The 27,649-nt window shown below is 41.3% G+C and overlaps 1 protein-coding gene across 1 annotated transcript; it reads left to right on the top strand.

The window, feature by feature from the left end:
* The first annotated feature begins 1,319 nt into the window (after positions 1 to 1,319).
* Positions 1,320 to 27,404, top strand: WFDC8 (WAP four-disulfide core domain 8). Its single transcript, XM_033186558.1, has 6 exons — positions 1,320 to 1,423; positions 16,699 to 16,808; positions 19,913 to 20,053; positions 23,030 to 23,197; positions 25,899 to 26,039; positions 27,002 to 27,404. The coding sequence occupies exons 1-6, from the start codon at positions 1,398 to 1,400 to the stop codon at positions 27,139 to 27,141; spliced, it is 726 nt and encodes a 241-aa protein (XP_033042449.1). The 5' UTR covers positions 1,320 to 1,397; the 3' UTR covers positions 27,142 to 27,404.
* The last annotated feature ends 245 nt before the right edge of the window (positions 27,405 to 27,649 follow it).

Raw genomic sequence — 27,649 nt, 5'->3', positions numbered from 1 at the left:
TTTTTGCATGAATACGATTTTTAATTTTTTTGACATTTAAAAACATTTATGAATTCATTTAACATAATCAACTTGTTACATATTGAAATAAATAACATTTTAATTTAGAAAATCCTAGTTTTTAAAATTATACTTTAAGTTCTGGGATATACGTGCAGAACGTGTTACATACATGCTAGGTATACACACAGCAGCTTTATTCTTAACAGTTGCAAACTATAAGCAACTCGGTAGAGATGTGTGTAGTCATGCAATAGATGGCACAGCAACGAAAATTGACAAAATACAGCTACACACAACAATGTGGATGAAATTCATGAATATAACGTTGAACACACAAAGCCAGGCACAAAAGAATACGTTCCAACTGACTCCATTGATATAGAACAGAAGCAGACAAGAACAAAAACATATTTAAGGGAATACATACCAGCTTGAAAATGTGAAAAAGAAAGTCACTACCATTAGCTGCCTTCGAGAGCCTAGGAAGGGGCTATATTGAAAAAGAATAAGCAAGGAGCAGAAAGTGTTGGAAATCTTTTACTTGATCTCAGTGATAGTTTAATGAGTGGTCACTTCATAATAGTTCTTTAGACCGAACGTTAATGTTTCATGCATATTTTTATCTTTGCATTTTTTTTTTTTTTTTTTTGAGATGGAGTCTCGCTCTGTGGCCCGGACTGGAGTGCAGTGGCCGGATCTCAGCTCACTGCAAGCTCCGCCTCCCGGGTTCACGCCATTCTCCTGCCTCAGCCTCCCGAGTAGCTGGGACTACAGGCGCCCGCCACCTCGCCCGGCTAGTTTTTTGTATTTTCAGTAGAGACGAGGTTTCACTGTGTTAGCCAGGATGGTCTTGATCTCCTGACCTCGTGATCCGCCCGTCTTGGCCTCCCAAAGTGCTGGGATTACAGGCTTGAGCCACCGCGCCCGGCCTATCTTTGTATTTTTTTTCACAATGCATATTTTTACAAAAAGGAAAAGTAGCTCTTCCTTGTTTTGTCTCCTTTTCTTTACTAACCGAACTGGTCAGTCCTAAAGCCATTAGATAGGCAGAGCAAGGTAGGCGTTTGCCCCAAGGGGAAGGGAGCCATGACTGGCTCCGTGTGGGCATCAGAGCTGGAACAGGTCAAGGAGGGTGTCTCTGTAGGAGGGCTGCTGGCATGGTGTGCTGGAGCCAGGGGTAGATGAGAATGTCCAGTGAGGAGGCAAGAAGCAGCATAGCATGGAGACCAGTCTGCCCATGTTGAGAAAGGCATCCCCCTGGGGCTATAGGGACAGACTGGCACAGAATGAGAGCCTGAGTGGGGTGAGGAGAGTGTCCAGGCGGGGGAGCAGATGAAGGAGGAGCCTCAGAGCTGGAGCAAAGTGAGGAGCTGTCTCCATAGGGAGAAGGCCTGATGTGGACTGTTCGAACTGAAGGAGGGTGAGGAGGGTATCTATGGGGGTGGGCAGCCAGACATGGAGGGTCAGAGCCCAAGGAGATGAGGAGGATATGTAGAAGTTAGGGTGGTTGGCTGTGGGGAGTTGGGCCAAGCATAGTGAGGAGGGGTTCCACAGAACAGGACTGTTTTGTGTCAGGAATCAGAGCCTAAGCAGGGTGAAGAAGGCATCAATGGATCAAGCGATTCTCCTGCCTTAGCCTCCCCAGTAGCTGGGACTACAGGCGTGCGCCACCACGCCCGGCTAATTTTTGCATTTTATTAGAGACGGGGTTTCAGCATGTTGGCCAGGCTGGTCTCGAATGCATCCTGATATGGCTGTTGGAGCCCAAGTAGGATAAGTTGGGCATCTTTGAGTGGCCCAGTGTGGAGGGTGAGAGCCTGAGTAGGGTAAAGTTTGATATTTTTAAAAAAACAAACAAACATGTAATATGTATCTACACATTTTCAAAAAATTAAAACAGGAGTAATAGTGATAGGTTATATTATTATTCACAACTATTCATTCCATCTTTCCTTTAAGAGGACACTCCTGCCCATTACCTTGCAATTTCAGAACCGCCTGTGGAAGGAAGACATATTTCTGTCTCATTGACTGTGGGTTTGCTGTCGGCTGTGCTTTACCTGTTGGAATATGAGCAGATGTAGCATATGTATTGTGAGTTTTGCATTGTGAGTTTCTGCCAGCTCCTTTGTGCTTCCCCTCTGCCAGGAGAAGGGGCCTAATCCACATAGAGGCTGCTTCTTTAGTGTTGGTCCCGCAGCCTTGAGTAGAGCCCCGCCTGGAACAAGGCAATAGACAATTTGCCTAGGAAGTCTTTTGTTGTGGCAAGTCATGGAGAGCTCAAAGTTATTTGTCCCCAAAGTAATAAAAATACAGTTGATTCCCGTTACTTGGGGGTAGTTATGTTTTGTAAAGTCACTGTGAACATCGGATCAGCAACTACTGAGCCACTGCTCCTAGGGAAAATGCAAGCCTCTGACCACACATTTTCATCATTTGATCAATACATAACCCTGTTTTATGTGTACTTCTGTCTGAAGACACATGATACAGTTGGTAATTAGAAGGTGCACACAGAAGGCTTCTGGGAGGCTGGCTACTTTCTATTTTTTAACCTGTATGGTTAATTATTAAAAAAACTCTACATACATTTTTTTTGAGAGAGAATCTCTCTGTCCCCCAGGCTGGAGCATAGTGGTGTGATCTCGGCTCTCTGCAACCTCCACCTTCCGGGTTCAAGGGATTCTCCTGCCTTAGCCTCCCGAGTAGTTGGGACTACAGGTGTGCACCACCATGCCCGGCTAATTTTTATATTTTTAGTAGAGACGGGGTTTCACCGTGTTGGCCAGGCTGGTCTTGAACTCCTGAACACAGGTGATCTGCCTGCCTCAGCCTCTCAAAGTGCTGGGATTACAGGCGTGAGCCACCGTGCTGGCCCTGTCTTTGTTTTTTAAACGTGTGTATAGGCGCGGTGGCTCACGTCTGTAATCCCAGCACCGTGGGAGGCTGAGGCAGGCGGATCACTAGGTCAGGAGATCGAGACCATCCTGGCCAACTCGGCAAAACCTCGTCTCTACTAAAAATACAAAAAATTAGCAGGGCATGGTGGCAGATGCCTGTAATCCCAGTTACTCGGGAGGCTGAGGCAGGAGAATGGCTTGAACCTGGAAGGTGGAGGTTGCAGTGAGCCGAGATCGCACCACTGCACTCCAGCCTAGTGACAGAGTGAGACTCTATCTCAAAAAAAAAAACAAAAAACAAAACCAAAAAAACCCCACACACCTTATATAATATATATTATTGTTTCATTAACATTGAATTGTGGCTGAAAGCCCTGTGACTCATGCCTGAACCAAGCTTATCTAACACAGGTAATTTCTTCATAAGGCACATCGCAGGCCTCTTGCTCTTAGGACACCTGACAGCACTTTAGTAACTCTTGGCGGCCATTTTAAACAGCAAACTCACCAACAAAAAGCACACAAATGTGAAAAATGTGACACTAAATCGACTGCAAAAAGGAAGTTTGTTTATAGTAGTAGAAGAGCTTAAACAAGCAGAGCATTGTCTTGCTTGACTTCAGCTGGGAATGTGTATGTTACGTGACTCAAATTTTTTGCCACTCTGCACATATCCCTGAATGACCACAAAAGCATCATGAGTATTGATTTTTGGGTGATAAATGCATTTCAACAGGTAGGCAAATTTGCAAGTACAGAATCTGAATAATGAGGACTGAGAGTACATAACTCGTAATAAGATTGTAGAAATGAATCCAAATATGTCATTAGTGCCCACAAATGTCAATTAATAGGTAATAATTGCTGGACTGGATTTTTACAGTATAGATTTACACTATTTGAAGGATAAACTTAAAATGTAAGTAGAATGGTTGAATGCAAAAGAATGGAAAAAAGACTAGGTAAATGCAAACAAAGAAGAGAACATATAGTTTGATTAATATTAGGCAATAGAAAACTCTAAGTCCAGGCTCATTGGCTCACACCTGTAATCCAACACTTTGGGAGGCCGAGGCAGGCAGATGCTTGAGGCCAGGAGTTCAAGACCAGCCTGGGCAACGTGGCAAGACCCCGTGTCTACTAAAATTACAAAAATTACAGGCATGGTGGCACATGCCTGTAATCCTAGCTACTTGGGAGGCTGAGGCACAAGAATCGTTTGAACCCAGGAGGGGGAGGTTGGAGTGAGCCAAGATCGTGCCACTGCACTCCAGCCTGGGAGAAAGAGAGAAGGAGATTCTGTCTAAAAAAAAAAAGAAAACTCTAAGATGAAGTTTTATCTTTAAGGATAAAGGATGGCTTGCTAGATAATGGTAAAAGACTCAGTTCATCAGGAATGCATTTGTATTTACCTAAACCAATCAAATCAGGATATATTAAAGCAAATATTAATATCATTATGGGCATAAATTGAGAAATCTATAACTGTATTGAGGGCCCTTGACACACCTTTCTCAATCATTGACAGATCAAAAGGACAAAAAATGTAAAAGATTTAAAATATTTTAATAACAAAATATGGATATATATATGGAGTTTTGTACTCGATATTTAGAGACTATCTTTCCCCAGTGTCAGAATGTAGATATCTGACTAGGCAGCATTTAGAAGATAATATCTTTGGACGAGGCTTACCAATGTACTTATTGACTCTGCCTGAACTTAGGGCAAGGTGTATTAAAGAGATTTATGGATCTAGTTGTCCTCCTCAAGGTCTATTTCTTAGTAACTGAGACTAGAGGCACATATCTGGTTGAGTAGCCTCGCAACAGAACATGCTATGCTATGGGGATGAGGAGGGGTGTAAGCTAGGAGCTCTCAGTCATGGAGACGGAGAGGCCTGGGGCTGGGCAAATGCCTAATGGGGGAGAACTAGGGGGTAGTGAGATGTAATGGAGTTATAGTGGGCCCTTACCTGTAGTTCCTAAATACTGTAACCTGGGAATTCACACTGTTCCCCCAGCTCCTGGCCATCTGTAGATCTTTCAATTGCAAAATGCTGCTCAGTTTTCTGCAAAGTGCAACCTCTGCTATTTGGGGAAGCTGGGCAAAAAGGTAGGTTCTGGGTAGTACGGGATTTTAACAATATTGATTCTTCTAATCCATACGAAATATGAACATGAAATATCTTTTCATTTGTTTATGTCTTCTCCAATTTATTTCACTAGTTTTCAGTGTACAGATCTTACATATCCTTTGTTAAATTTACTCCTAAGTATTTTTTATGCTATTGTAAATGAGATTGTTTTAATTTGGTTTTCAAATAGTTTGTTGCTAGTGTATAGAAATGCCACTGATTTTTGTATGTTGATTTTGTATCCTGAAAGTTTAATAAATTACTTAATCAGTTCTAACAGTTTTTCGGTGTGAAGTCTTTAGGGTTTTCTATATATAGGATCCTGTCATAAGTAAACAGAGGCAATTTCACCGCTTTCTTCCCTATTTGGATGACTTTTATTTATTTTTCTTGCTAGTTGCACTGGCCAGGGCTTTCAGTACCATGTTGATTAAAAGTGGTAAAAATTGGCATTCTTGTCTTGTTCCTGATCTCAGAGAAAAAACTTCCAACTTTTCACTGTTGAGTATAAGAGCGGTGGGCTTGTCATATCTGGACTTTACTATGTTGATGTATATTCCTTCTATACCTAACTTGTTGAAAATTTTTATCATAAAAATGTTGAATTTTGTCAAATGCATTTTCTGCATCTACTGAGATGATCATATTATTTATATCGCTAGTTCTTTTAAGATGGTGTACCACATTGATTGCTTTGAATATGTTGAACCATTCTTGCATTCAAATGATAAATCCTACTTGATCATGGTGAATGATACTTTGTTTTTCTTTTATTTGGAGACAGGGTCTCGCTTTGTCACCCAGGCTAGAGTGCAGTCGCATGATCTTGGCTCACTGCAACCTCTACAGTGCAACCTCACTGCAACCACCCAGGTTCAAGTAATTCTTGTGCCTCAGCCTCTCAAGTAGCTGGGATTATGGGGATGTGTCATCATGCCTGGCTACTTTTTTTTTGTATTTTTAGTAGAGACAGGGTTATGCCCTGTTGGCCAGGCTGGTCTCGAACGCCTAGCCTCAAGTGATCTGCCCACCTTGGACTCCCAAATTGCTGGGATTACAGGTGTGACCCACCATGCCTGGCTGTGAATGATACTTTTAATATACTATTGAATACAATTTGCTTATTGTTTTTTTGAGAATTTTTGCCTCTATGTACATCATGGATATTGGCCTGTAATTTTCTTTTCTTGTAGTGTCTTTGCATGGCTTGGTATTAGAATAATGCTGGCCTCATAAAATGAACTTGAAAGAATTCCCTCCACTTCAATTTTTTGGAAACATTCGAGGAGGATTAGCATTAGTTCTTTAAATGTTTGGTAGAATGAAGTCATGAAGCCATCAGATCTTGGACTTTTCTTTGATGGGAGATTTTTAATTACCAAGTAAATCTCCTTACTTGTTGATGTATTTAGTTTTTCTCTTTCTTCATGATTCAGTTTTGGTAGATTATATGCTTCTAGGAATTTCTCAATTTCTTCCAGGTTATTCAACTTCCTAGTGTGTAACTTCACAATCCCTACCAAAATTCCAAATGCATCTCTTACAGAAATTTTTAAAATCCTAAAATTTGTATGGAGTCACAAAAGACCCCAAGAATCTCAAGCAATCTTGAGCAAAAATAACAGAGCTGGAGGCATCACACTACTTGATTTTAAATATACTACAAAGTTATAGCAATCAAAACTGCATGGTACTGTCATAGAAACAAATACATTAACCAGTGGAACAGAATAGGAAACCCAGAAATAAATCTATACACTTATGGTTAATTGATTTTTGGTAAAGGTGCCATGAACACACAATGGAGACTGCCTCTGATAAATGGTCTTGGGAAAACTGGAAATTCACATGTAGAAAAATAAAATTGAACCCTTATTGCACACCATGCAAAAAAATCAACCCAATGGGTAAAGAAAATGTGGTATATATACACCATGGAATACTACTCAGCCACAAAAAATCATGAAATAATGTATTTTGCAGCAACCTAGATGGAGCTGGAGGCCATTATTCTAAGTGAAGAAACTCAGGAATGGAAAACCAAATGCCATATGTTTTCACTTATAAGTTGAGTTAACCTATGGGTATGCAAAGTTATACAGAGTGATATGATGGACTTTGGAGACTCAGAAGGGAGGAATGTAGGAGGGCAGAGAAGGATAAAAAAAGAACTACATATTAGGTACAACGTACACTACTTGGGGACTGGTGCACTAAAATCTCAGACTTCACCACTATACAATCCATTCATGTAACCAAAAACCACTTGTGCCCCAAAAGCTACTGAAACACAAAATATGCATATATTTTTAAAAAATCAACTCAAAATGGACAAAAGATCTAACCACAATGGCTGAAACTATAAAACTCTGGAAGAAAACATGGGGGAAAGCTCCATTATATTGCTCTGGGCAATGATTTCTTAGATATGACCCTAAAAGCACAAGGAACAGAAGTAAAAATATACAAGTGAGATTACATTAAATTACAAAGCGTTTGCACAGCAAAGAAAATAATCAACAGTCAGGAGACAATTCATAGAGTGAGAGAAAATATTTGCAAACCATACTATGATGAGCGGTTAATATTCAAAACATATAAGGAACTCCATCAACTCGATAGTAAGAAAACAACTCAATTTAAAAATGGGCAAAGGACTTGAATAGACATTTCTTAAAAGAAGGCATACAAAGGCTGGGCATGGTGGCTCACACCTGTAATCCCAGCACTTTGGGAGGCCAAGGCGGGAAGATCACCTGAGGTCAGGAGTTCAAGACCAGCCTGGCCAACATGGCGAAACCCTGTCTCTACTAAAAGCACAAAAATTAGCTAGGCATAATGGTGCATGCCTGTAGTCCCAGCTACTCAGGAGGCTGGGGCACAAGAATCACTTGAATCTGGGAGGCTAAGGTTGCGGTATGCTAAGATCACACCACTGCACTCCAGCCTGGGTGACAGAGCATGACTCTGTCTTGAAAATAAATAAATAAGTAAATAAATAAATAAGGCATTCAAATAGCCAATAGGTTTATGAGGAAATGCTCAACATCATTAATCAACAAAGAAATGCAAATTAAAATCACAATGAGATATCACCTTATGCCTGTTAGAATGTCTATTATCAAAAAGATTAAACATAGCAAGTGTTGATGAGGATGTGGAGAAAAGGGAATCCTTTTTTTTTGTTTTTTTTTTTTTTGAGATGGAGTCTTGCTCTGTTGCCTAGGCTGGGGTGCAGTGCCCCAATCTCCGCTCACTGCAAGCTCCACCTCCCAGGTTCATGCCATTCTCCTGCTTCAGCCTCCTGAGTAGCTGGAACTACAGGTGCCCACCACCATGCCTGGCTAATTTTTTGTATTTTTAGTAGAGACGGTGTTTCACCGTGTTAGCCAGGATGGTCTCAATCTCCTGACTTCGTGATCCACTTGCCTCGGCCTCCCAAAGTGCTAGGATTACAGGGGTGAACCACCGCACCTGGCCAAAAAGGGAATTCTTGCACACTGTTGGTGGGAGTATAAATTAGTACAGCCATTATGAAGAATAGTGTAGAGCTTCCTCAAAAATACTAAAAGTAGAATTACTGCATAATCCAGCAATCCCATATTTGGGTATATATCTAAAAGAAATGAAATCAGTATGTTGAAGAGATATCGGCACTGCTATGTTCATTGCAGCATTATTCACAATAGCCAAGATACGGAATCAACCTAAGTGTTCAGCAATGGATAAATGGGTAAAAAAGTGGTATATATACACAATGAACTACTATTCAGCCTTTAAAAAGAAGGAAATTCTGTAATTTGCAACAACATGGATGAAGATGAAGAACATTATGCTAAGTGAAACAAGCCAGGCAGAGAAAGACCAATATTGCATGTCTCACTTATATATGAAATCTAAAAAGTTGAACTTGTAGAAGTAGAGAGTAGATGATGGTTATCAGAGGTTGTTGCCAGGGGCAGGGTGGAGTGTATGGGGAAAGGGAAGATGTTGGTTAAGGGAATAAAGTTTCAGTTAGACAAGGGAAAGAAGTCTCTGAGATCTATTGCATAGCATGGTGACCATAGTTAACAATGTATTGCACATTTCACAACTGCTACAGAAATGTTCTAACTTAAAAAATGATAAGTATCTCAGGTGATGGATGTGTTAATTACCCTGACATACCCATTCCGCAATGTGTACATACATCAAAACATTAAATTGTAGCACATAAATATAAATAATTATTATTAGTTAATTAAAATAAATTTCTTAAAGTGCAATGAAAGCAGTGATGAAGAAATAGGTATTTCTCAAAAAAAAAAAGAAATAGGTATTTCTCAAATTAAAAAAAATGAAAGTAAATTACAGGAAATGAGAAATGAATGAAATTGACCAATAACCCAATTCAAGTTGGAAAAAGAAAGGCAAATAAAATCTAATGAAAACACAAAGATTGTGGGTAGAGAATCAGACATGGAAAATAAAAAAGGAATAATATTAAGCTTAAAATTAATGATTTAAGGACAATAAAGTATGGAAATTATGAAGACGTTTTTAAAAAGTAGGTTCAATGAAGGGGCTCTGGAGAAACTCCTATCCAAGCAGGCTCAGAAACCAAGGAACCGACTGGGTTTGAAAGCTGTCCTAGGAGAAGTTGGAAAATAAAAAAAAAATCTTCCCACCAACATTTGAAGTGGCTTAGATTCTTAGAGTTCCACAAATGTAGGCTAATTACTTTCATTTCTTCAAATAGCATACAGTCTTACCACTGCACATCTATTAGAATGACTAAAATAGAAGCATTTACAATACCAAATGCTAACAGGTATGTGGAGCAAGTGAAACTCTTAGGACAGTAGTGCACGCACTACTAACGAGAATGCAAAATGGTGCTGTGACTTGGGAAAAGAGTTTGGCAGTTTCTTACAAACATACGCTGCTCACATAACCCAGGAATACCACTTCCTGGTATTTATTTAACAGAAATGAAAACTTACGTTCATAAAAAAACCTCTATGCAAATGTTTTTATGGGCTTTATTCATAATTGCCCCAAACTGGAAATAACCCAAATTTCCATCAACTAGAGAAAGGATGAACCTGTTGTATATCCATAGAATGGACAAAACTCAGCAATAAAAAAGAACAAACAATGCACAACATAAGTGAATCTCAATACATCATGTGAACATGTAAATATTAATTTTTTAAACTGCTACATAGCTTTTTATAATATATATAATCACTGGGGTAGAAATATCATACTAATTTGATACCCACAAGCATCTACTTAAAAATATATGGAAAGCAATTCTTTAACAGTTGGAAAATTTAAAACATTAATTTTTTTCCTTGAACTCATATGTTCGTTCCTCTTACCCCACAGACTTTCAGTATAATGGAATATAATCTTATGCACAAAAGTCTTTTATTCATGCCATTTTCTTTTTTTAATTTAACTTTTAAGTTCATGGGTACATGTAAACTTCTGCCACAGGGGTTTGTCGTACGGATTATTTTGACACCCATGTATTGAGCCTAGTACTCACTGGTTATTTTTCCTGATCCTCCCCTTCCTCCTACCTTCCACCCTCCCATAGGCCCCAGTGTCTGCTGTTCCCTTCTATGTCTTCATGTGTTTTCATCATTTAGCTCCCCCTTATAAGTGAGAACATGTGGTATTTGGTTTTCTGTTCCTGCATTAGTTTGTTAAGGATGATGGCCTCCAGCTCCACCATGTTTCTGCAAAAGGACATGATCTCATTCTTTTTTATGGCTGCATAGTATTCCACTGTGTATCTGTATCACATTTTCTTTATCCAGTCTCCCATTGATGGACATTTAGGTCAATTCCATGTCTTTGCTATTGTGAAGGGGAAAGGACTCCCTATTCAATAAATGGTGCTGGGATAACTGGCTATCCATATGCAAAGACTGAAACTGGACCCTTCCTTACACAATTTACAAAAATTAACTCAAGATGGATTAAAGACTTAATTTTAAACCCCAAACTACAAAAATCCTGAAAGACAACCTAGGTAATAAAAATAATACAAATAAAAACCAATACAGTATAACAACTACTTGCATAGCATTTATAATGGTAAGTATTAAATACCTACCAATCTAGAGGTGGTTTTAAAGTATTTGGAAGAATGAGTGTAAGTTATATGCAAATACTGTGCCATTTTATAAATACCACATGAGCATCTAAGGATTTTGGTATCTGTGAGGACTCCTGGAACCAATCCCCCAAAGATACCAAAGAGTGACTGTATTTTAAACTAAAGTTACTTATTTATATGCCTTTTTTTCAACTATTGCCTTGGGTTTACTTATTTAGGAATGCACTTCTACTGCAGAATATTTTGCAATGTTATTTACTTTATTTTATTATTTTTCGTTTTTTGTTTTTGAGACAGAGTCTTGCTCTGTTGCCCAGGCTGTAGTGCAGTGGCACGATCCCGGCTCACTGCAACCTCCACCTCCCAGGTTCAAGTAATTCTCCTGCCTCAGTCTCCTGAGTAGCTGAGATTACAGTCATGCACCACCATGCCTGGCTAATTTTTGTATTTTTTAGTAGAGATGGGGTTTCACCACGTTGGGCAGGCTGGTCTTGAACTCCTGACCTCAAGTGATCCACCTGCCTCAGCCTCCCAAAATCCTGGGATTACAGGCATGAGCCACTGCTCCTGGCTAGCAATGTGTTGTTGATCTCAAGAGATTATATTAAAATAATTATAAGCATTTAAAAATTATTTTAATGATCTAATTTAATTATTAATCAATAGCTTGATTAAACTCTCCTTCAATTTTTATAAAGGCATAGAATTGGACACTTGGTATCTTGCAAAATGATTTGTTTTTTAGCAGGTAGAATATTAATCACAAATCACAAGTGATTTTCTTAGTTTCTGGAAAGTTTACCAAAAAGGCTTTACCAGCATCTACCAAATGATTAAGAATATGATTAATTATACATGTTACTCTTTCATTTAGTCACCTTATCTCATCTGAAATGCTCTGTAAGTGTTGGAAAGTTTGAATACTATCGTTTCAAAATATAGGAAAGTTTGCAAGCATTTTATAAAAAATATATTTAAAAAAAATTTTGTGATTACTTTTATAAAATGCTTTTATCTTACTGCATACTTTAAATATTTTTTTTTAAGAAAACTTGATGGCACAGATTTAACTAATTGGCAAAGTCAGTCCTCCATTAGCCAAATCAGTCAAACTCATTTCTCCCACAGAAGAATGACTTCATTTTTCAATTCAAATCAATGTCTTAATATATATCCCTGTGGCAACCATCACACTTCTGAATCCTATTTCTAGGGTAGACAGCAAAAGGCACAATGGCTTAGTGTGAGTTTGTCACCTGAATGAAACCAGTGCCGACCCCTTGGTATTTCTTACACTTTCTTTGCTTTGCTTCCATGGAAAGCATCCTCAGAAAAATGCATTATTGAATTGTTCCTTTGTTTGGAATTCAGAAGTTTTTGCACTTTGAAGACATGTGAGACATAGGTAAGAAGTATGCTCTTTTTTTTTTTTTTTTTCTTTAAAGACGTAGGACTTAATGAAAGAGAGGAAGAAAAGGAGACTTCAGGGTGGCTCATTCTCAAGTAGATCAACTTCAGGAAAAAGTAAATATGTAGTTTAAGAATCAGTAACATCCTCAGATCCCTCTGTACCTGTGTACCTCCTGGAAAATCTTCCTGTATCCTGAGGGATAAGGGTACCCCAGCCTGAACAAGCCTAATCTAGTCAAATCTACTCATTTTTCAAATGGGTAGACAGGTAAAATTTCTTTTTTTTTTTTTTTTTTTTTTTTGAGGAGGAGTCTCGCTCTGTCGCCCGGACTGGAGTGCAGTGGCCGGATCTCAGCTCACTGCAAGCTCCGCCTCCTGGGTTTACGCCATTCTCCTGCCTCAGCCTCCCTAGTAGCTGGGAGTACAGGCGCCTGCCACCTCGCCCTGCTAGTTTTTGTATTTTTAGTAGAGACGGGGTTTCACCGTGTTCGCCAGGATGGTCTCGATCTCCTGACCTCGTGATCCGCCCGTCTCGGCCTCCCAAAGTGCTGGGATTACAGGCTTGAGCCACCGCCCCCGGCCTGACAGGTAAAATTTCAAATGGGTAGATGGAAGTAAAACTAGCCCAAGTTGATACAGTGAGTAGATGGTGAAGCATGGATTTCAGTCCACATCTCTTCATTCCTGGTGTGTGTCCTTCCTTCCCTCCCTCCCTTTTTCCTTCCTTCCTTCCTTCCTTCCTTCCTTCCTTCCTTCCTCCTTCCTTCCTTCCTCCCTCCCTCCCTCCCTTTCTCTGCCTTCCTTTCCCTCCCTCACTGTTTCTTCTTCCTTTCTCCTTTCCTTTTTCTTTCTTTCTTTCTTTTCTTTCTTTCTTTCTTTTTCTTTCTTTCTCTTTCTTTCTTTCTTTCTTTCTTTTCTTTCATCTTTCTTTCTTTCTCTTTCTTCTTTCTTTCTCTCTCTCTCTTTCTTTTTTTTTTTCTTTCTTTCTCTCTTTCTTCTTCTCTTTCTCTCTTTCCCCCTCCCCTCCCTTTCCCTCCCCTCCCCTTCCCTTCTTCCACAGGGTCTCACTCTGTCACCCAGGCTGAAGTGCAGGGGGATGATCATGGCTTATTGCAACACTGACCTCCTGGGCTCAAGTGACTCCCATCTCAGTCTCCTGAGTAGCTGAAACCACAGGTGTGCGCCACCATGCTGGGCTAAGTTTTTTTTTTTTTTTTTTTGAGTCAGAGTCTCGCTCTATCACCCAGGCTGGAGTGCAGTGGTGCAATCTTGGCTCAGTGCGAGCTCTGTCTCCCGGGTTCATGACATTCTCCTGCCTCAGCCTTTCGAATAGCTGGGACTATAGGGGCCTGCCACCACACCCAGCTAATTTTTTGTATTTTGTTTAGTAGAGACGGGGTTTCACCGTGTTAGCCAGGATGGTCTGGATCTCCTGACTTTGTGATCTGCCTGCCTCGGCCTCCCAAAGTGCTGGGTTTACAGGCATGAGCCAACTTACCCGGCCCACGCTGGGCTAAGGTTTTTCGTTTAATTTTTTTTTTTTTGTAGTCACCCATAGAGTGACTTGATAATAAAAATGTAAAGCACCAGAGGGCCTTTTGGCTGATCTTTAGGGGAACGAAAGGAATGATTTACACAGTCTCTGACTAGGGAACTCAAAAGCTAAAATGGTAATAGGAACATAACAGGGTCTTATTATGTTGCCCAGGTGGGTCTTGAACTCCTGGGCTCAAGTGATCCTCCTGTCTTGGCCTTCCAAAGTGCTGAGATTACAAACATGAGCCACTGTGCCCAGAACCTGGTATATTATTTCTATAGCACATTTGTGTCCGTGTATTCCAGGTCTGTCCTAGTTCTTCAGAGCCCCCACTTAGCAACTCTCGCAATCATGCTCATTTGTTACCTGTAAGACTTGTGTTTTGTAGTCTGTTGCCCAAACAAACCCCAGTCCAACCAAAATGGATTCATTCTGTGTCAAAGTTGCCAGATTTAGAAAATAAAAATAGAGGATGACCAGTTAAATCTGAATGTCAGATAAACATCAAATAATTTTTTAGTAGAACTATGTTCCTTATATTGCATGGGATATACTTATGCTAAAATTATAAATGGACATCCTCTGTTATGTTTGGCAATTCTATTAATTTGTCTTTCTCTCCCGCCTCCATCCCATGAGATCTTTCTTCTAACTGACTGCAGGCTAATCTGATCAACTGATTCTCAAGCCTGGGTTAACAGACGTTTTCAGGTTAAAGGGTAAAATTTCAAACCCATAGAGTGACTTGATAATAAAAATGTGATAATAAAAATGTAGGCCGGGTGCGGTGGCTCAAGCCTGTAATCCCAGCACTTTGGGAGGCCGAGGCGGGCGGATCACGAGGTCAGGAGATCAAGGCCATCCTGGCTAACATGGTGAAACTCCGTCTCTACTAAAAAATACAAAAAACTAGCCGGGCGAGGTGGCCGGCGCCTGTAGTCCCAGCTAATCGGGAGGCTGAGGCAGGAGAATGGCGTGAACCCGGGAGGCGGAGCTTGCCGTGAGCTGAGATCCGGCCACTGCACTCCAGCCCGGGCCACAGAGCGAGACTCTGTCTCAAAAAAAAAAAAAAAAAAAAATGTAAAGCACCAAAGGGCCTTTTGGCTGATCTTTTAGGGGAACGAGAGGAATGATTTACACAGTCTCTGACTAGGGAACTCAAAAGCTAAAATGGTAATAGGAACATTTGTTGGCATTCACTGTTGCCATTCATTATTTGTTAATTGACTAAAATACAGTAAACACTGATTTACAAGCCAGGTTTACAAAAATAGTTCAAGTAATTCTCATGTCTATGAGGTAGGTGTTATTATTGTTTCTTTTATGACAAACTGAGGCTCAGTGAGGTGAAGTGACTGAGCCCAGGCCACACAACCAGTAAGTGGTGGATTAAGGATGTGAACTCAGGTCTAACTCTGAATGCTACGTTTCCCACCACTCCATACCACTTCATTAAATCTTCGTGCTATCTCATCTTAATCCTCACAATGACAACAAAGCTTCCAGGTTAACTGCATTGTTCCCATTTTCTAGATGAGGAAACAGAGGATCCAAGATATGCTGCTATAATGGATTGAGCCACGCCCAAAATCAAGATCACTATGTTTGGGGTCATAATTTCCATGACCAAAGAGTACAGGCACTATTGTAAAATTTGAAGAGGATACATGATTAGAACTCCCCCAACAAGAAAGATCGGGGAGATAAATTGTCACAGTCTTTACTTTTAGGCAGCTGCATGGTATGGCTTCAGGAACTCTGGAAGAGACTCTATTCCAAGATACCGTCATAGCTTTTTCAGTATCTGAAGTTCCACCATTACAGACGTATATTTTGGCATAAAGATGTTTCTCTGTCTCTTGCTTCCTCTTTCTCCCTCTACCCACCTCTTACATTTTTGAAATGAATGCACTCTAAGAGTTAATACAGTAAGGGATTATTAGTTTTTCATGCCTTAAAATAAAAAATACATAAGGATCACGAAAACACATGTGGGAAATGGGGGCTTGAGTAGGTGGGAGAAGCTCATCTGTTCATCTGGTTGTCTGGGAGTATCATAAGATCCTAGGCTTGGATAGTAACAGAAGGAATAAAAGGGGTTTCTTTGTTAACCCAAGGTCATCTGAGATCGTTCTTGCTTCTGGTGCACCAAGATCCAGTAGAGTGTGCCCAGGCCCTCTGGAAAATCTCATACCATCCATTTCTGTCATCAGTGGAGCAAAGAAAAGATGCTCACTAGTGTCTGGGGTTGCCTCTGGAGTGACTGTGGGCAAACCAGCTCTGCAACTGTGCCAAACAAATTCTTGTGATCATTTAAGTGTGGCCTCTTACCCAGGATCAAAACAATAGGCAAGTGTCTGTGTAGCACAAAGTACAGTACCATGGCAAGGTATGGCGATTGGTCAGGCTCCTGAAACAAAATGTCTTAGATGCACCCTAACTCACCATCTGACCTCAGACAGACCCCTTCCCCATGCTGGTGTCAGTCTTCTTACCTGTGAACTAAAGGGACCTGGTGGATCATCTCTAAGGTTCCTCTGCACACAATTTGTGTCTCTCTCTGGATTGTGCTTAACTCCCACCTCTCTTCTCATCCACACAGGCATCTTCCTCTCCACAGCCCCACCTTCTCCTGGAGGAATGTAGCTTTCCTGCTGCTTCTCTCCCTTGCTTTGGAGTGGACTTCTGCATTGCTGGACAAGAAGAACAAACGTGAGTTCAAAAAAGCTGCAGCCATTCTTCCTTAGAAAGCATTCTTGAGGATGAGGGTTAGGCATGAGGCCAGCGCCAGTGTCAGATGAGGCCTCCTCTGCCATGGATTTGGGGCCACAGAAAACTACCCCTGCTCACCACCCTGGCCCTCCACATACCTTCCTTACTTGTTCCCCCCAAATTATTTCCCTAACTTTTCCATATGTATACATGGAAGGAGACTATGTATATAGTTTGCATCTACTGGGGATGCTCCCCAGAGATATGGTCTCATCTGTCTTATGATATCACTCAACACATACCTCTTGGGTGATCACATTCATTCCCACTGCACACACATACACAAACACACACACACACACAAGTTTAATTTTTTTTGAATTAATAAGTCACTAGGCATGAGCCTGAGAGGAGAGGACCAGTGAGGAGGCTGCTGCAGTCGTTGAGAAGAGATAAGGGATGAGATCAGGTGCTGATCTGAGGGAGTGGTAGTAAAGAGAGGCAGGAGACAGGGTTTGGAGAGAGGTTTAGGAGACAGAGTTGACCCAAGTCCATGACTGACAGGACACTGGGGTGGCAGAGAGGAAGGAGTACATCTCTGGATTCTAATAACAGACTGGACCTGTTGATGCCAAATGTCAAGATGCGGAATAGAAAGTAAGGTAGTGCTTGGGCGTAAGGAGGTAATAGTTCTGTTTTAAATATGTTAGAACAGAAGCGCTTCTGAGATGCTTAGATGGTGTTTTCCCCAGGCAGGTCGAAATAAGAGTCTTTAGTTTGGAATAGAGGATGAGTCTGGAGGAAGAGATGAGAATCATAGTTGGGATCGTGGGAATGAGTGGGATCACCCAGGAAGTATGTGTCAAGTAATGTCAGAAGACAGTTGAGACCAGATCTCTGGGAAGCATCCCCAGTAGATGCAGAGAAACCTGTGAGGTGTGCTTTTACACACAAACAAGTGGTTAAGAAGAGCTGACAAGAAACAGAGGTGGGTTTTTATTAATAAGTGAGAGTTCAAGCTGACAATGGGGAAAGGAGCTTCAACGACACAAACCCAGTTTGATTTGCCAAACTCTCTGTCTGCTAAACCTAGAACAATGGTTCCCAAGTAACAGCCTACCTCCTGGTGCCCATTGCCTGCTTTAGGATCACCTGGGGTTCTTTTTAAAAAGTGGAGTCCCAAAGATGCACTTTCTAGAGATTCTGATTCAGCCTAGAGTTTATATTTTCTGAAACATGTAGAGATGATTTTGATGTACGCTCCAAATTAGGAACCACATACTCTTCTTAGCTTCAGCCCATTCCTGGAGGGATCATTAATGACAAGAAGTATTGTTGGAAAGTACTCAAAGTCTCAGTGGCCAGTCCTCAGGGAAGATGTGGGGCTCCTGAAGTGAGTCCTGGACTGTAAATCCCAGACTTGCCCCTAATGCATTGTTTTGTCCTATCGGACCTCATTTCTTTTAATCTGTGAAATCAGAAGTTTGGTACCAACGATAATAGAGTTCTTTCCATTCCAAGGTTCTACAGTTCCAAAACTCAGTAGTATCTGAAAGGATCACGCCTCTCTGGCCAGATTCCATTGGAGGGATACTCAGTTTAGAATCATGGAGACACATTAAACGCTATATCAGCCATCCTTTGCTACCTAACAAATTATCTGTGGGTCAGAAGTCTGGCATTGTGCATCTGGGTTCTTTGCTTCGGTTCTTTCCAGGCTGAGATTGAATTGTCAGCCAGGGCTGTAGTTCTCATTTGGGATGCAAGGTCCTCTCCCAAGCTCCCTGGTTGTAGCAGAATCATTTCCTCGGAGTTATAGGACTGAGGCTACTTTACTGTCACTTCCAGATGCCACCCTCATGCCTTGGCACTTGACCTCAACTATCTTCAAAGCTACGAATAGCTTGTTGGATGCTTCTCATCATTTGAATCTCTCTGATCAATTCTTCTCTACCAACCAGAAGAAAACTCTGCTTTTCAAGGACCTAATTGACTAGGTCTGGGCCAGAGATGAGACCTTAAGATTAGAGATTATCTCTAATCTTAAGATCAACTAACTTGGGTCTTTAATTTTTCTGCAAAATCCCTTCACAGCATTGCCTAGATTAGTATTTGATTCAATAATCAGAAGCTGGGAATCTTGAGGGTGCAACTTTAGATTCTACCTACCACAAGCACTGAAATCAGGAAGCCATGTCTAGCCTCAAAAAGGAGGGAAGCATGGCCATACCATCCTGAAAATGCCTGATCTTGTCTGATCTGAAAAGGTAAGCAGGGTCAGACCTGGTTAATACTTGGATGGGAGGCTGACTGGAAACACTAGGTGCTATAGTTTTTTTCCCCTTGCCTCTTCTAGTTTTTAGTAAAAAAAAAATAAAAATAAAAATAAAAGGTAGAAAGCAACTCCATATCTGCCAAGGTCTTACCCCAGGCATTATAGACATCACCCCATTGAACTCTTATAATCAACCTGTAAGGCAAGAATTGTCATTCTCATTTTAAAGATGGAAAATATAACTCAGATGAAGGGAAATACTTTCCCAAGATTATTTAGTTGGTTAGTGGTGGAGCCAGGCTCCCGAGCCAGATCTGCCTGACTATAATGCTTCTTCCACTCCACCATTTCTTACTCCTTAGAAGTAAATTAAAAATCATACAACTGAATTCAGATCGGTCTTGACTTTACCAGGAGTCAAGGGTCAAATCAGGCCTCCTGACCTCTACTTCCATGATGTTTCCACCAGTCTTTACTAGTTTCTTTTATCAACTAGAGACAAAGGAATTAAGAATTAAAATATTAGGTTTCAAGAAGAGAGAAAATCTTTTGAATTTAGGGAAAGGGCCTTGGTCCCTTCCTAATCCCTTGCCCTGGAATCCAACATACTTCTCCTTCAGTTCTTCTTGGGCACAAATTCCTGATTCAGATCCATTTGAACGAATCTGAGTGCTGAGAAACAGAACTAGCCCCTGAATAGAAGCAGAGCAAGAGCTAAGAATTGAAGGTAGAGGATAGGGCCGAGAGAATTTCACTACACACCTTTGCCATAGGAGAAAAAAAGCTGAAATTCTGAATGAATGTGAGTTTGGACATTTCTTTCTTGCAGAGAAACCAGGGTTGTGTCCCAAAGAGAGGCTCGCCTGTACCGCTGAACTTCTGAATTCATGTAACACAGATTTTGACTGCCAGGAATACCTAAAGTGCTGCCTTTTTGCCTGTCAGAAGAAGTGCATGGATCCCTTTCAAGGTAGTGGTGTCCAGGCTGAGGACAGAGGTTCCCCACTTCTTGCTCTGTCCAAAACTGGCTGAGAGATTCCCTTTGATGGCAGGACAAGGACCCAGGGCCTGTGCTCTTCTCATTCTCTTATTCAATGCCTAACCCTCAAGTACAAATCGTAAGTCTAGGCATGGTGACCATCAACCACCATAATATTGATGCTGGTCTTCTTGGGTCCCACATTCAATCGTTCACAAATAACTAATACTTGTTGCATGCTCACTCTGTTCAAGAGACTATTATGGCACTGTGACAAAACGAAACCTCAGTCAGCTTAGATGCTGGCATTGTTTTTCACACTCTTTGATCTTCAAGGAGGTTTTCTGGTAACTCAATGTATTGGGCATCTATTCAATATGTGTGGGGAACTGTGTACTTTTTAAAAAGATTCATTTATTCATTCACTCATACACTTATCCATTCATCAAATATCTGTTAATGCCCTTTGAAAAGACCACCAGAATACACCTGTAGTTGAACAAGTTGGGTTTAGTACTCATTGAAGTGAGGGAAAATATTCACCCTAGACAAGTTTGAGGCATTTCAGTAAGAAGCTGTTAGAAAGAATCTATTATAGGATTTGGGCTTTGATTGGGTAACTCAGGGGAGGGTCTAAAGAAGTGAGAGTTTGCTCTAGATTGAGTGCTGTCAGAAAGTGGGGGCAATTCTATGACTGGCTATCCCAGTCATAGAATTGCCCCCAATTCTTATATATATATATAAGACTATACAGAATGCAGACTAGACTGAGGATAAAGCTGTGATTGATGGTAGAGAAGCGTAAGTCACTCATGTTAGCTTAGAAGGGGATGGGTGTTTGGTATTTTGCAGGTTTCATGGTGATCTTGTTTTTGTCTCACTTCATCATGATCTCAGAGTGACCTTGTTTGATATAGATGTTCTAGGAGATTTTTCAGATCTCCAATAGAGAATCCATGTGGCTTAGCTGGGAGTGTCAGATCAGTTTTCAGGCATCAGGGGCTGTCTCTTCCTTGGTATTTCATTCTTTCTGGTACTAGGCACTTTGGATGCAAAAGTAATTGCAGTTTTGGACCGTGAATTTTAAATCATTATAACTAGGTTCAAACAAATCTTTATTGGCTGGGCATGGTGGCTTACACCTGTAATCCCAGCACTTTGGGAGGCCAAGGCGGGCGGATCATCTGATGTCAGGAGTTCAAGACCAGTGTGACCAACATGGTGAAACCCTGTCTCTACTAAAAATACAAAAATTAGCTGGGCATGGTGGGGGGTGCCTGTAATCCCAGCTACTCAGGAGGCTGAGGCAGGAGAATTGCTTGAACTTGGGAGGCAGAGGTTGCAGTGAGCTGAGATCACACCATTGCACTGCGGCCTGGGTGACACAGCGAGACTCCTTCTCAAAAAACAAAACAAAACACATCTTTATTGATCAAAATAGGAACGATTACAATCAACACATTTTTGCCAAAGAGAAATAAGTTTGTGTAGCGTAAAAATCCGTGCTTCAGGATTTGACGAACTCTTGGAAAGCATTTTCTGCATCCTGCTGTTTGTGGATGTGTTTTCCCTGCAAAAAGTTGTTGAGATGCTTGAAGAAGTGGTATTTGGTTGACGAGAGGTCAGATGAATATGGTGGATGAAGCAAAACTTTGTAGCCCAATTCATTCAACTTTTGTGTTGGTTGTGTGATGTGTGGTTGGGTGTTGTTGTGGAGAAGAATTGGCCCTTTCTGTGGACCAGTTGGCCCTTTCTGGCTGCCAGTTGGTCCAATGTGGACGAATGCTGGTTGCAGGCACTGCAGTTTTCAGTGCATCTCATTGATTTGCTGAGCATACTTCTCAGATGTAGTGGTTTTGCCAGGATTCAGAAAGCTAGAGTGGATCAGACCAGCAGCAGACCACCAAACAATGACCATGACCTTTTTTTGGTGCAAGTTTGACTTTGGGAAGTGTTTTTGAGCTTCTTCTCGGTCCAACCACTGAGCTGGTCGTCACTGGTTGTCCTGTAAAATCCACTTTTCATTGCATGTCACAATTGGATTGAGAAATATTTTGTTGTTGTTGCATAGGATAAGAGATGACCCTTCAAACCAATATATTTTTTAAATTTTTGCTCAGCTCATGAGGCATCCACATATTGAGCTTTTTCACCTTTCCAATTTACTTCAAATGCTGAATGACCATAGAATGGTCGACGTTGAGTTCTTCGGCAACTTCTTGTGTAGTTTTAAGAGGATCAACCTTGATGACTGCTCTCAACTGGTCATTGTCAACTTCCAATGGCCAGCCACTATGCTCCTCATCTTCAAGGCCCTCGTCTCCTTTGCAAAACTTCTTGAACCATCACTGCACTGCACATTTCTTAGCAGTTCCCAGGCTAAATGTGTTGTTGATGTTGCAAGTTGTCTCTGCTGCTTTACGACCCATTTTCAACTCAAATAAGAAAATCACTCAAATTTGTTTTTTGTCTAACATAATTTCCAGTCTAAAATAAATATAAAGAGCAAATAATAAGTCATTAGCAAAAGTACATGAAGCAAGAAATGTGCATTAAAATGATGTATAATATAGCCACATTTATTTAAGAATGTATTCTAACATCAAACAACAAATTTCAACAATGCAAAAACCACAATTACTTTTGCACCAACCTAATAGTTGCTGAACAAGTCTTGCCCTACCAAAGCTCAGTACAATGGAGAAGAAAGATCAGCTCCAAAGTACAAGATTCTTATATGCACCTTGTAATATTCTTTGCAAGGAAGGAGTGATGCTCAGAGGTGCCATACAACATAGACTATTAGTAGTAGAACTGGGACCAGAACCTATGCCTTTGTTTTCCCCTGCCATGGCTCCTTTTTTGATGTGGGTGATAACACCAGGAGTTATGACAAATGCTAGGGAACTGACCCTGTTCTTTTATCTCTACTCTTCATGTCCTTCCTTCCTTGCTTCCTGACTTCAGAACCCTGCATGCTACCTGTGAGACAAGGAAACTGTAATCATGATGCACAGCGCTGGTATTTTGACTTTAAAAATTATCACTGCACACCCTTCACATACAGGGGCTGCAAAGGGAATGCCAACAACTTCTTGAATGAGAATGACTGCAGAACGGCCTGCATGTTAGTTGGTGAGACGCATGTCCTGGAAATCTGAGGGTTTAGTTTAACTAGAAATAGTATACCAGTGAGGTTATAGGCTCAGGATTTGAGGTTAAAGTTCCTTGGTTCAAGACTTAACTCTGTCATTCACTGGCTGGGAGGTCTTGGGCCAGTTGCCTGCCTTTATAAGCTTCAGTTTCCTTGTCTATAGAATGAGGTTAATAACAGTATTTACCTAATGGAGTGGCTCTGCCAAAAATGAGATAGTGTATAGAAAATGTTAATAGATCTTGGCCAATGCGACCCGAAAGCCAAGTGTGCCCCCTTGGAAGAAGGTGTTTCCTCATGATAGTAACCTGTTGAGCATCATACTGAGGATTTGTGTAAGAATGGAATCCCATGGAGTAAGTGTCCACACTGGAGGTGGAGAGTAGGGTGGGGTGAAGGTGAAGGCTGTGGATTTATTCCTTAGTATAATGGTCATCACCAGCAATGATGGGAGACAGTGTCCTACCAAACTTAGAAGTAAAATGACCTGAATTAAAATCTGACTTTTCCCACTTGCTGCTTTCTTCACTTCTTTGAGTTTCAGTTCCCTCTTCTGTAATTCTGGAGTCACAGCAAACAGCTCATTGAGTTGTTGGTAGGATTATACATGATTTAAAACACAAAGACTTGATATAGTGGGGGTCCCGTGGTGTGGGTTCACTAAATGGTAACAATTGAGATGGTGACCAGTGATCTTCACAATGCAACACTGTGTGATTTATGAGGCAGCATTGCAATTTCGACCACAGATTGTGAGGCAAGCTGAAAAATGTACCATCACTACCACTTTACAAATGAGAGAACAGAGGCAGAGAGGTAAAGTTAGTTGCCTGAGGACCCACAGTTGGTCAGGAGTAGGGGTGGAATTTTTTTTTTTTTTTTTTGAGGCAGAGTCTCGCTCTGTCGCCCGGACTGGAGTGCAGTGGCCAGATCTCAGCTCACTGCAAGCTCCGCCTCCCGGGTTCACGCCATTCTCCTGCCTCAGCCTCCCGAGTAGCTGGGACTACAGGCGCCGGCCAACTCGCCCGGCTAGTTTTTGTATTTTTAGTAGAGACGGGGTTTCACCGTGTTAGCCAGGATGGTCTCGATCTCCTGACCTCGTGATCCGCCCGTCTCGGCCTCCCAAAGTGCTGGGATTACAGGGTTGAGCCACCGCGCCCGGCCGGGGTGGAATTTTAATTCCATGGACCCATGGGCCTGAACGGCCAAGGCAATCCTGGGACCTGACTTGAAACTAAGACCACAAGCTTCCCTTCATGGGAAGCTCTAAGGAATCATGATGCTGTAGACAAGACCCTTGTCTCCTCTCCCAGGAACCATCAGGAAGAGGAGGCCAGGGAAATGGGCTTAGGTCAGTTTGTGGAAAATTTAGGTTAAGACTCAGAGGCAACCTGATAATACCTCTGGGAGTTCAACACATCATAGCCTGAGCCTGACCTGGGAAGCCCTTGTAGAATTTGCAGTCAGATGAGGAAAAGAGCATACATGCACAAAACCCCAAAGAACTGATTTAAACACCACCTATGTCCTAATGACTCACAAAGTTGTGTCTCCAGCCCTAATCTGACTCCCAAACTCCACTATCTGCTCTACATCTCCACCTGGACCTCGCAAACATCTCATGTTGAACTTGCTTAAACAGAACCTCGGGCCAGGGACAGTAGCTTACACCTGTAATCCCAGCACTTTGGGAGGCTGAGGCAAGAGGATCACTTGAGCTCAGGAGTTTGAGACCAGCCTAGGCAGCGTAGTGATACCCAATTTCTACAAACAACAACAAAAAAACAAAAACAAAAAAGCAACCAAAAACACAACAACAAAAAAACAGGCATAGTGTCACACGCCTGTGGTCCCAGCTACTCAGGAGGCTGGGAAGATCACTTGAGAAGGCAGGAAGATCACGTGAGCTGGGGAAGTTGAGGCTTAGTTGGGTGACAGTGGGAAACCCTGTCTCAAAAAAAGAAAAATAAGCTAAACATAAACATAAACCAGTACCTCTTAGATCACTCCCCTAACGCAAACCTGTTCTATCCATGCTTCTCATCTTGGTTGAAAAACTTCACAATCACACTTGATGCCCCTCTTTATCAATTAACATCCATTAAGTTAGGAAATAATTTTAGTTCTACCTTGAAAGTAGATCCCAAATCTGTTAAAACCTTACCACCTCCGCAGCTGCCACCCTGATCTGAGGAGCCATCTTCTTACTTGGATTACCCCAAAAGCCTCCTAAAATGTCTCCTTGCTTCTATCCTCCTTACAATCTATTATCAAAACAGTAGTTACAATGACCCTTTCAAAACATGAGTCAGGCCATATCACTTGTTTACTGAGAACACTGCGATGGATCCCCATTTCATTCTAATAAAACCAAATACCCTAAAATGGCTTACACTGATTTGTGTAGATTTCACATAATTATCCCCATTTTATAGAGAAGGAAACTAAGTAGCAGGACTGGGACTTTACCATAGGGCTTAAGGCACCAAGCCCAGCACGCTCTCTACCATATCCCTTGATGTGATGAGACATTTCATTCTTCCACAGACTATTGGAGATGGATAGGGTAGGGTGAACCAAGTTGCAGAAAGGGATACTAGCTTTGAAGAGAAGGAAAGGCTCTTTGAAGGGTGGTGGGACGGGGGTGAGGTTTTAAGAAGCTCACATCTGCTCTTATTTTAGTTAAGGATGGACAATGCCCACTCTTCCCTGTCACTGGACGTAAGGAGTGTCCACCTTCATGTCACAGTGACATCGATTGTCCCCTGACAGACAAATGTTGTGAATCCAGGTGTGGCTTTGTTTGTGCCAGGGCCTTGACAGGTAAGGACTGGGGATATACCTCCCAAATCTATTGGGCATGTGCCAAGGATGCCATGCTGTCTCATGGGGGGGGTGTCTTGAACCTCGGATGTCCCTTGGACTCATCTTTGAGGATCCTTGGGAACCCCTTTTAATGCCCAACAAGTTATATTGACCTTTGAAGACTATTGTGCTGTTCTCCAAAGCCAATAATTCATAATATTGCTCTCTATTCTTCCCCAGGAAAACTTATTTTTTCTGAGTGTCATTCCTCAGTGACTTGCAAGGTGACAATATTCACCAATTCATAAAGGATTCATAACCATTAGGTGTATTCCTAATAAGCCTTCATGTCTGCACAGAACTTCAGAGCATGCACATCATATTCATATTGTGTAAGACAGGCTGGGGAAAACATCAGTAGCAAATGATGTTGGATAGAAGCCAACTTTCCTGCCTCCTATAAGGCAGGTGTTTACTCCCCCATGTAGTCCCAGGGATTGTCCAGGTATGGCTTTAAGGTTCTAAGGTTCAGTATAGTGTGGTGGCAGGAGTCGAAGGCTTTTCAACCTACTTCAACTTTTCTACTGGCTTTCTATGTGGCATTGGGTAACTCATTTCCCTCTAAATACTCCTCAATGCCTACAATTTATAAAACAAGAAGGTTCTGTGTGCTATCTAATACTCCTGCTACCTGTGGTTTTCTGGGGTTATATAACCCAGATCCATTAATTCTGTAGCAGCAGACAGGAATCCTATCAGATGGTACAAGTTAGAGATGGCAAGACTTTTCTTGATGCTCCTCAAGTTATTAGTCACAGAAAGTTGATACTCTGCCTTCTCCAGTCTATTGTTACTATAGGGGGAAAGGCAAGAATCTTAATCAGAATAAAACCTTGTTTGAGTTTCCCAAGATTCCCCAAATTTGTCTCAAATTATGACCAAGTATTTCAAGGTCAAGTGTTTTCTTTTACCCCATAAAGTCAAACAAGGTTTCTGCCCACGCAAGCCCTTGCTATGTGCCCAGATCGATAAACCCAAGTGCCTGCAGGATGATGAGTGCCCATTGGTGGAAAAGTGCTGCTCACGTTGTGGACTGAAATGTACGGATCCCAAGCTTTGAATAGTAAGTAGAAAATATTATCATCAAAATCATTAATTATGAGTAGCATAATAAAGACCTGTCAGTTTTGTCTTGTATCCAACTTGCCAAATTATCTTAAGTATCACAATATTGAATGATGTTACTTTGATTTTATATATAATCCCATCATCTGAAAGTGATGATATATTTGACTTTTTTCAACTTCATGACTTTATTTTCTTGTCTTCTTGTATTGTATAGAAGCTCCAAAATAATAATGAAAATAAAGACAATGGCATCCATCCTTGTCTAGTTCCTTATTTTAAAGTCAATGTCTCCTGCAATATAAAAAGATATTTGTTGTTGAATTTGGAATGCATAAGTTTTATTGCACTTAAATTAAACTTTCTTTTTTCTTTTCTTTTTTTTTTTGAGACGGAGTTTTGCTCTTGTTGCCCAGGTGTGATCTCGGCTCACTGCAACCTCTCCTTCCCGGGTTCAAGTGATTCTCCTGCCTCGGCCTCCCAAGTAGCTGGGATTACAGGCG

This window comes from Trachypithecus francoisi, unplaced genomic scaffold (genome assembly GCF_009764315.1).
Source record: "Trachypithecus francoisi isolate TF-2019V2 unplaced genomic scaffold, Tfra_2.0 Lachesis_group21, whole genome shotgun sequence".
In the NCBI taxonomy this organism is placed as follows: domain Eukaryota; kingdom Metazoa; phylum Chordata; class Mammalia; order Primates; family Cercopithecidae; genus Trachypithecus; species Trachypithecus francoisi.
The sequence above is the reverse complement of the archived record's forward strand: the minus strand, read 5'-3'. Positions and strand labels throughout refer to the sequence as shown.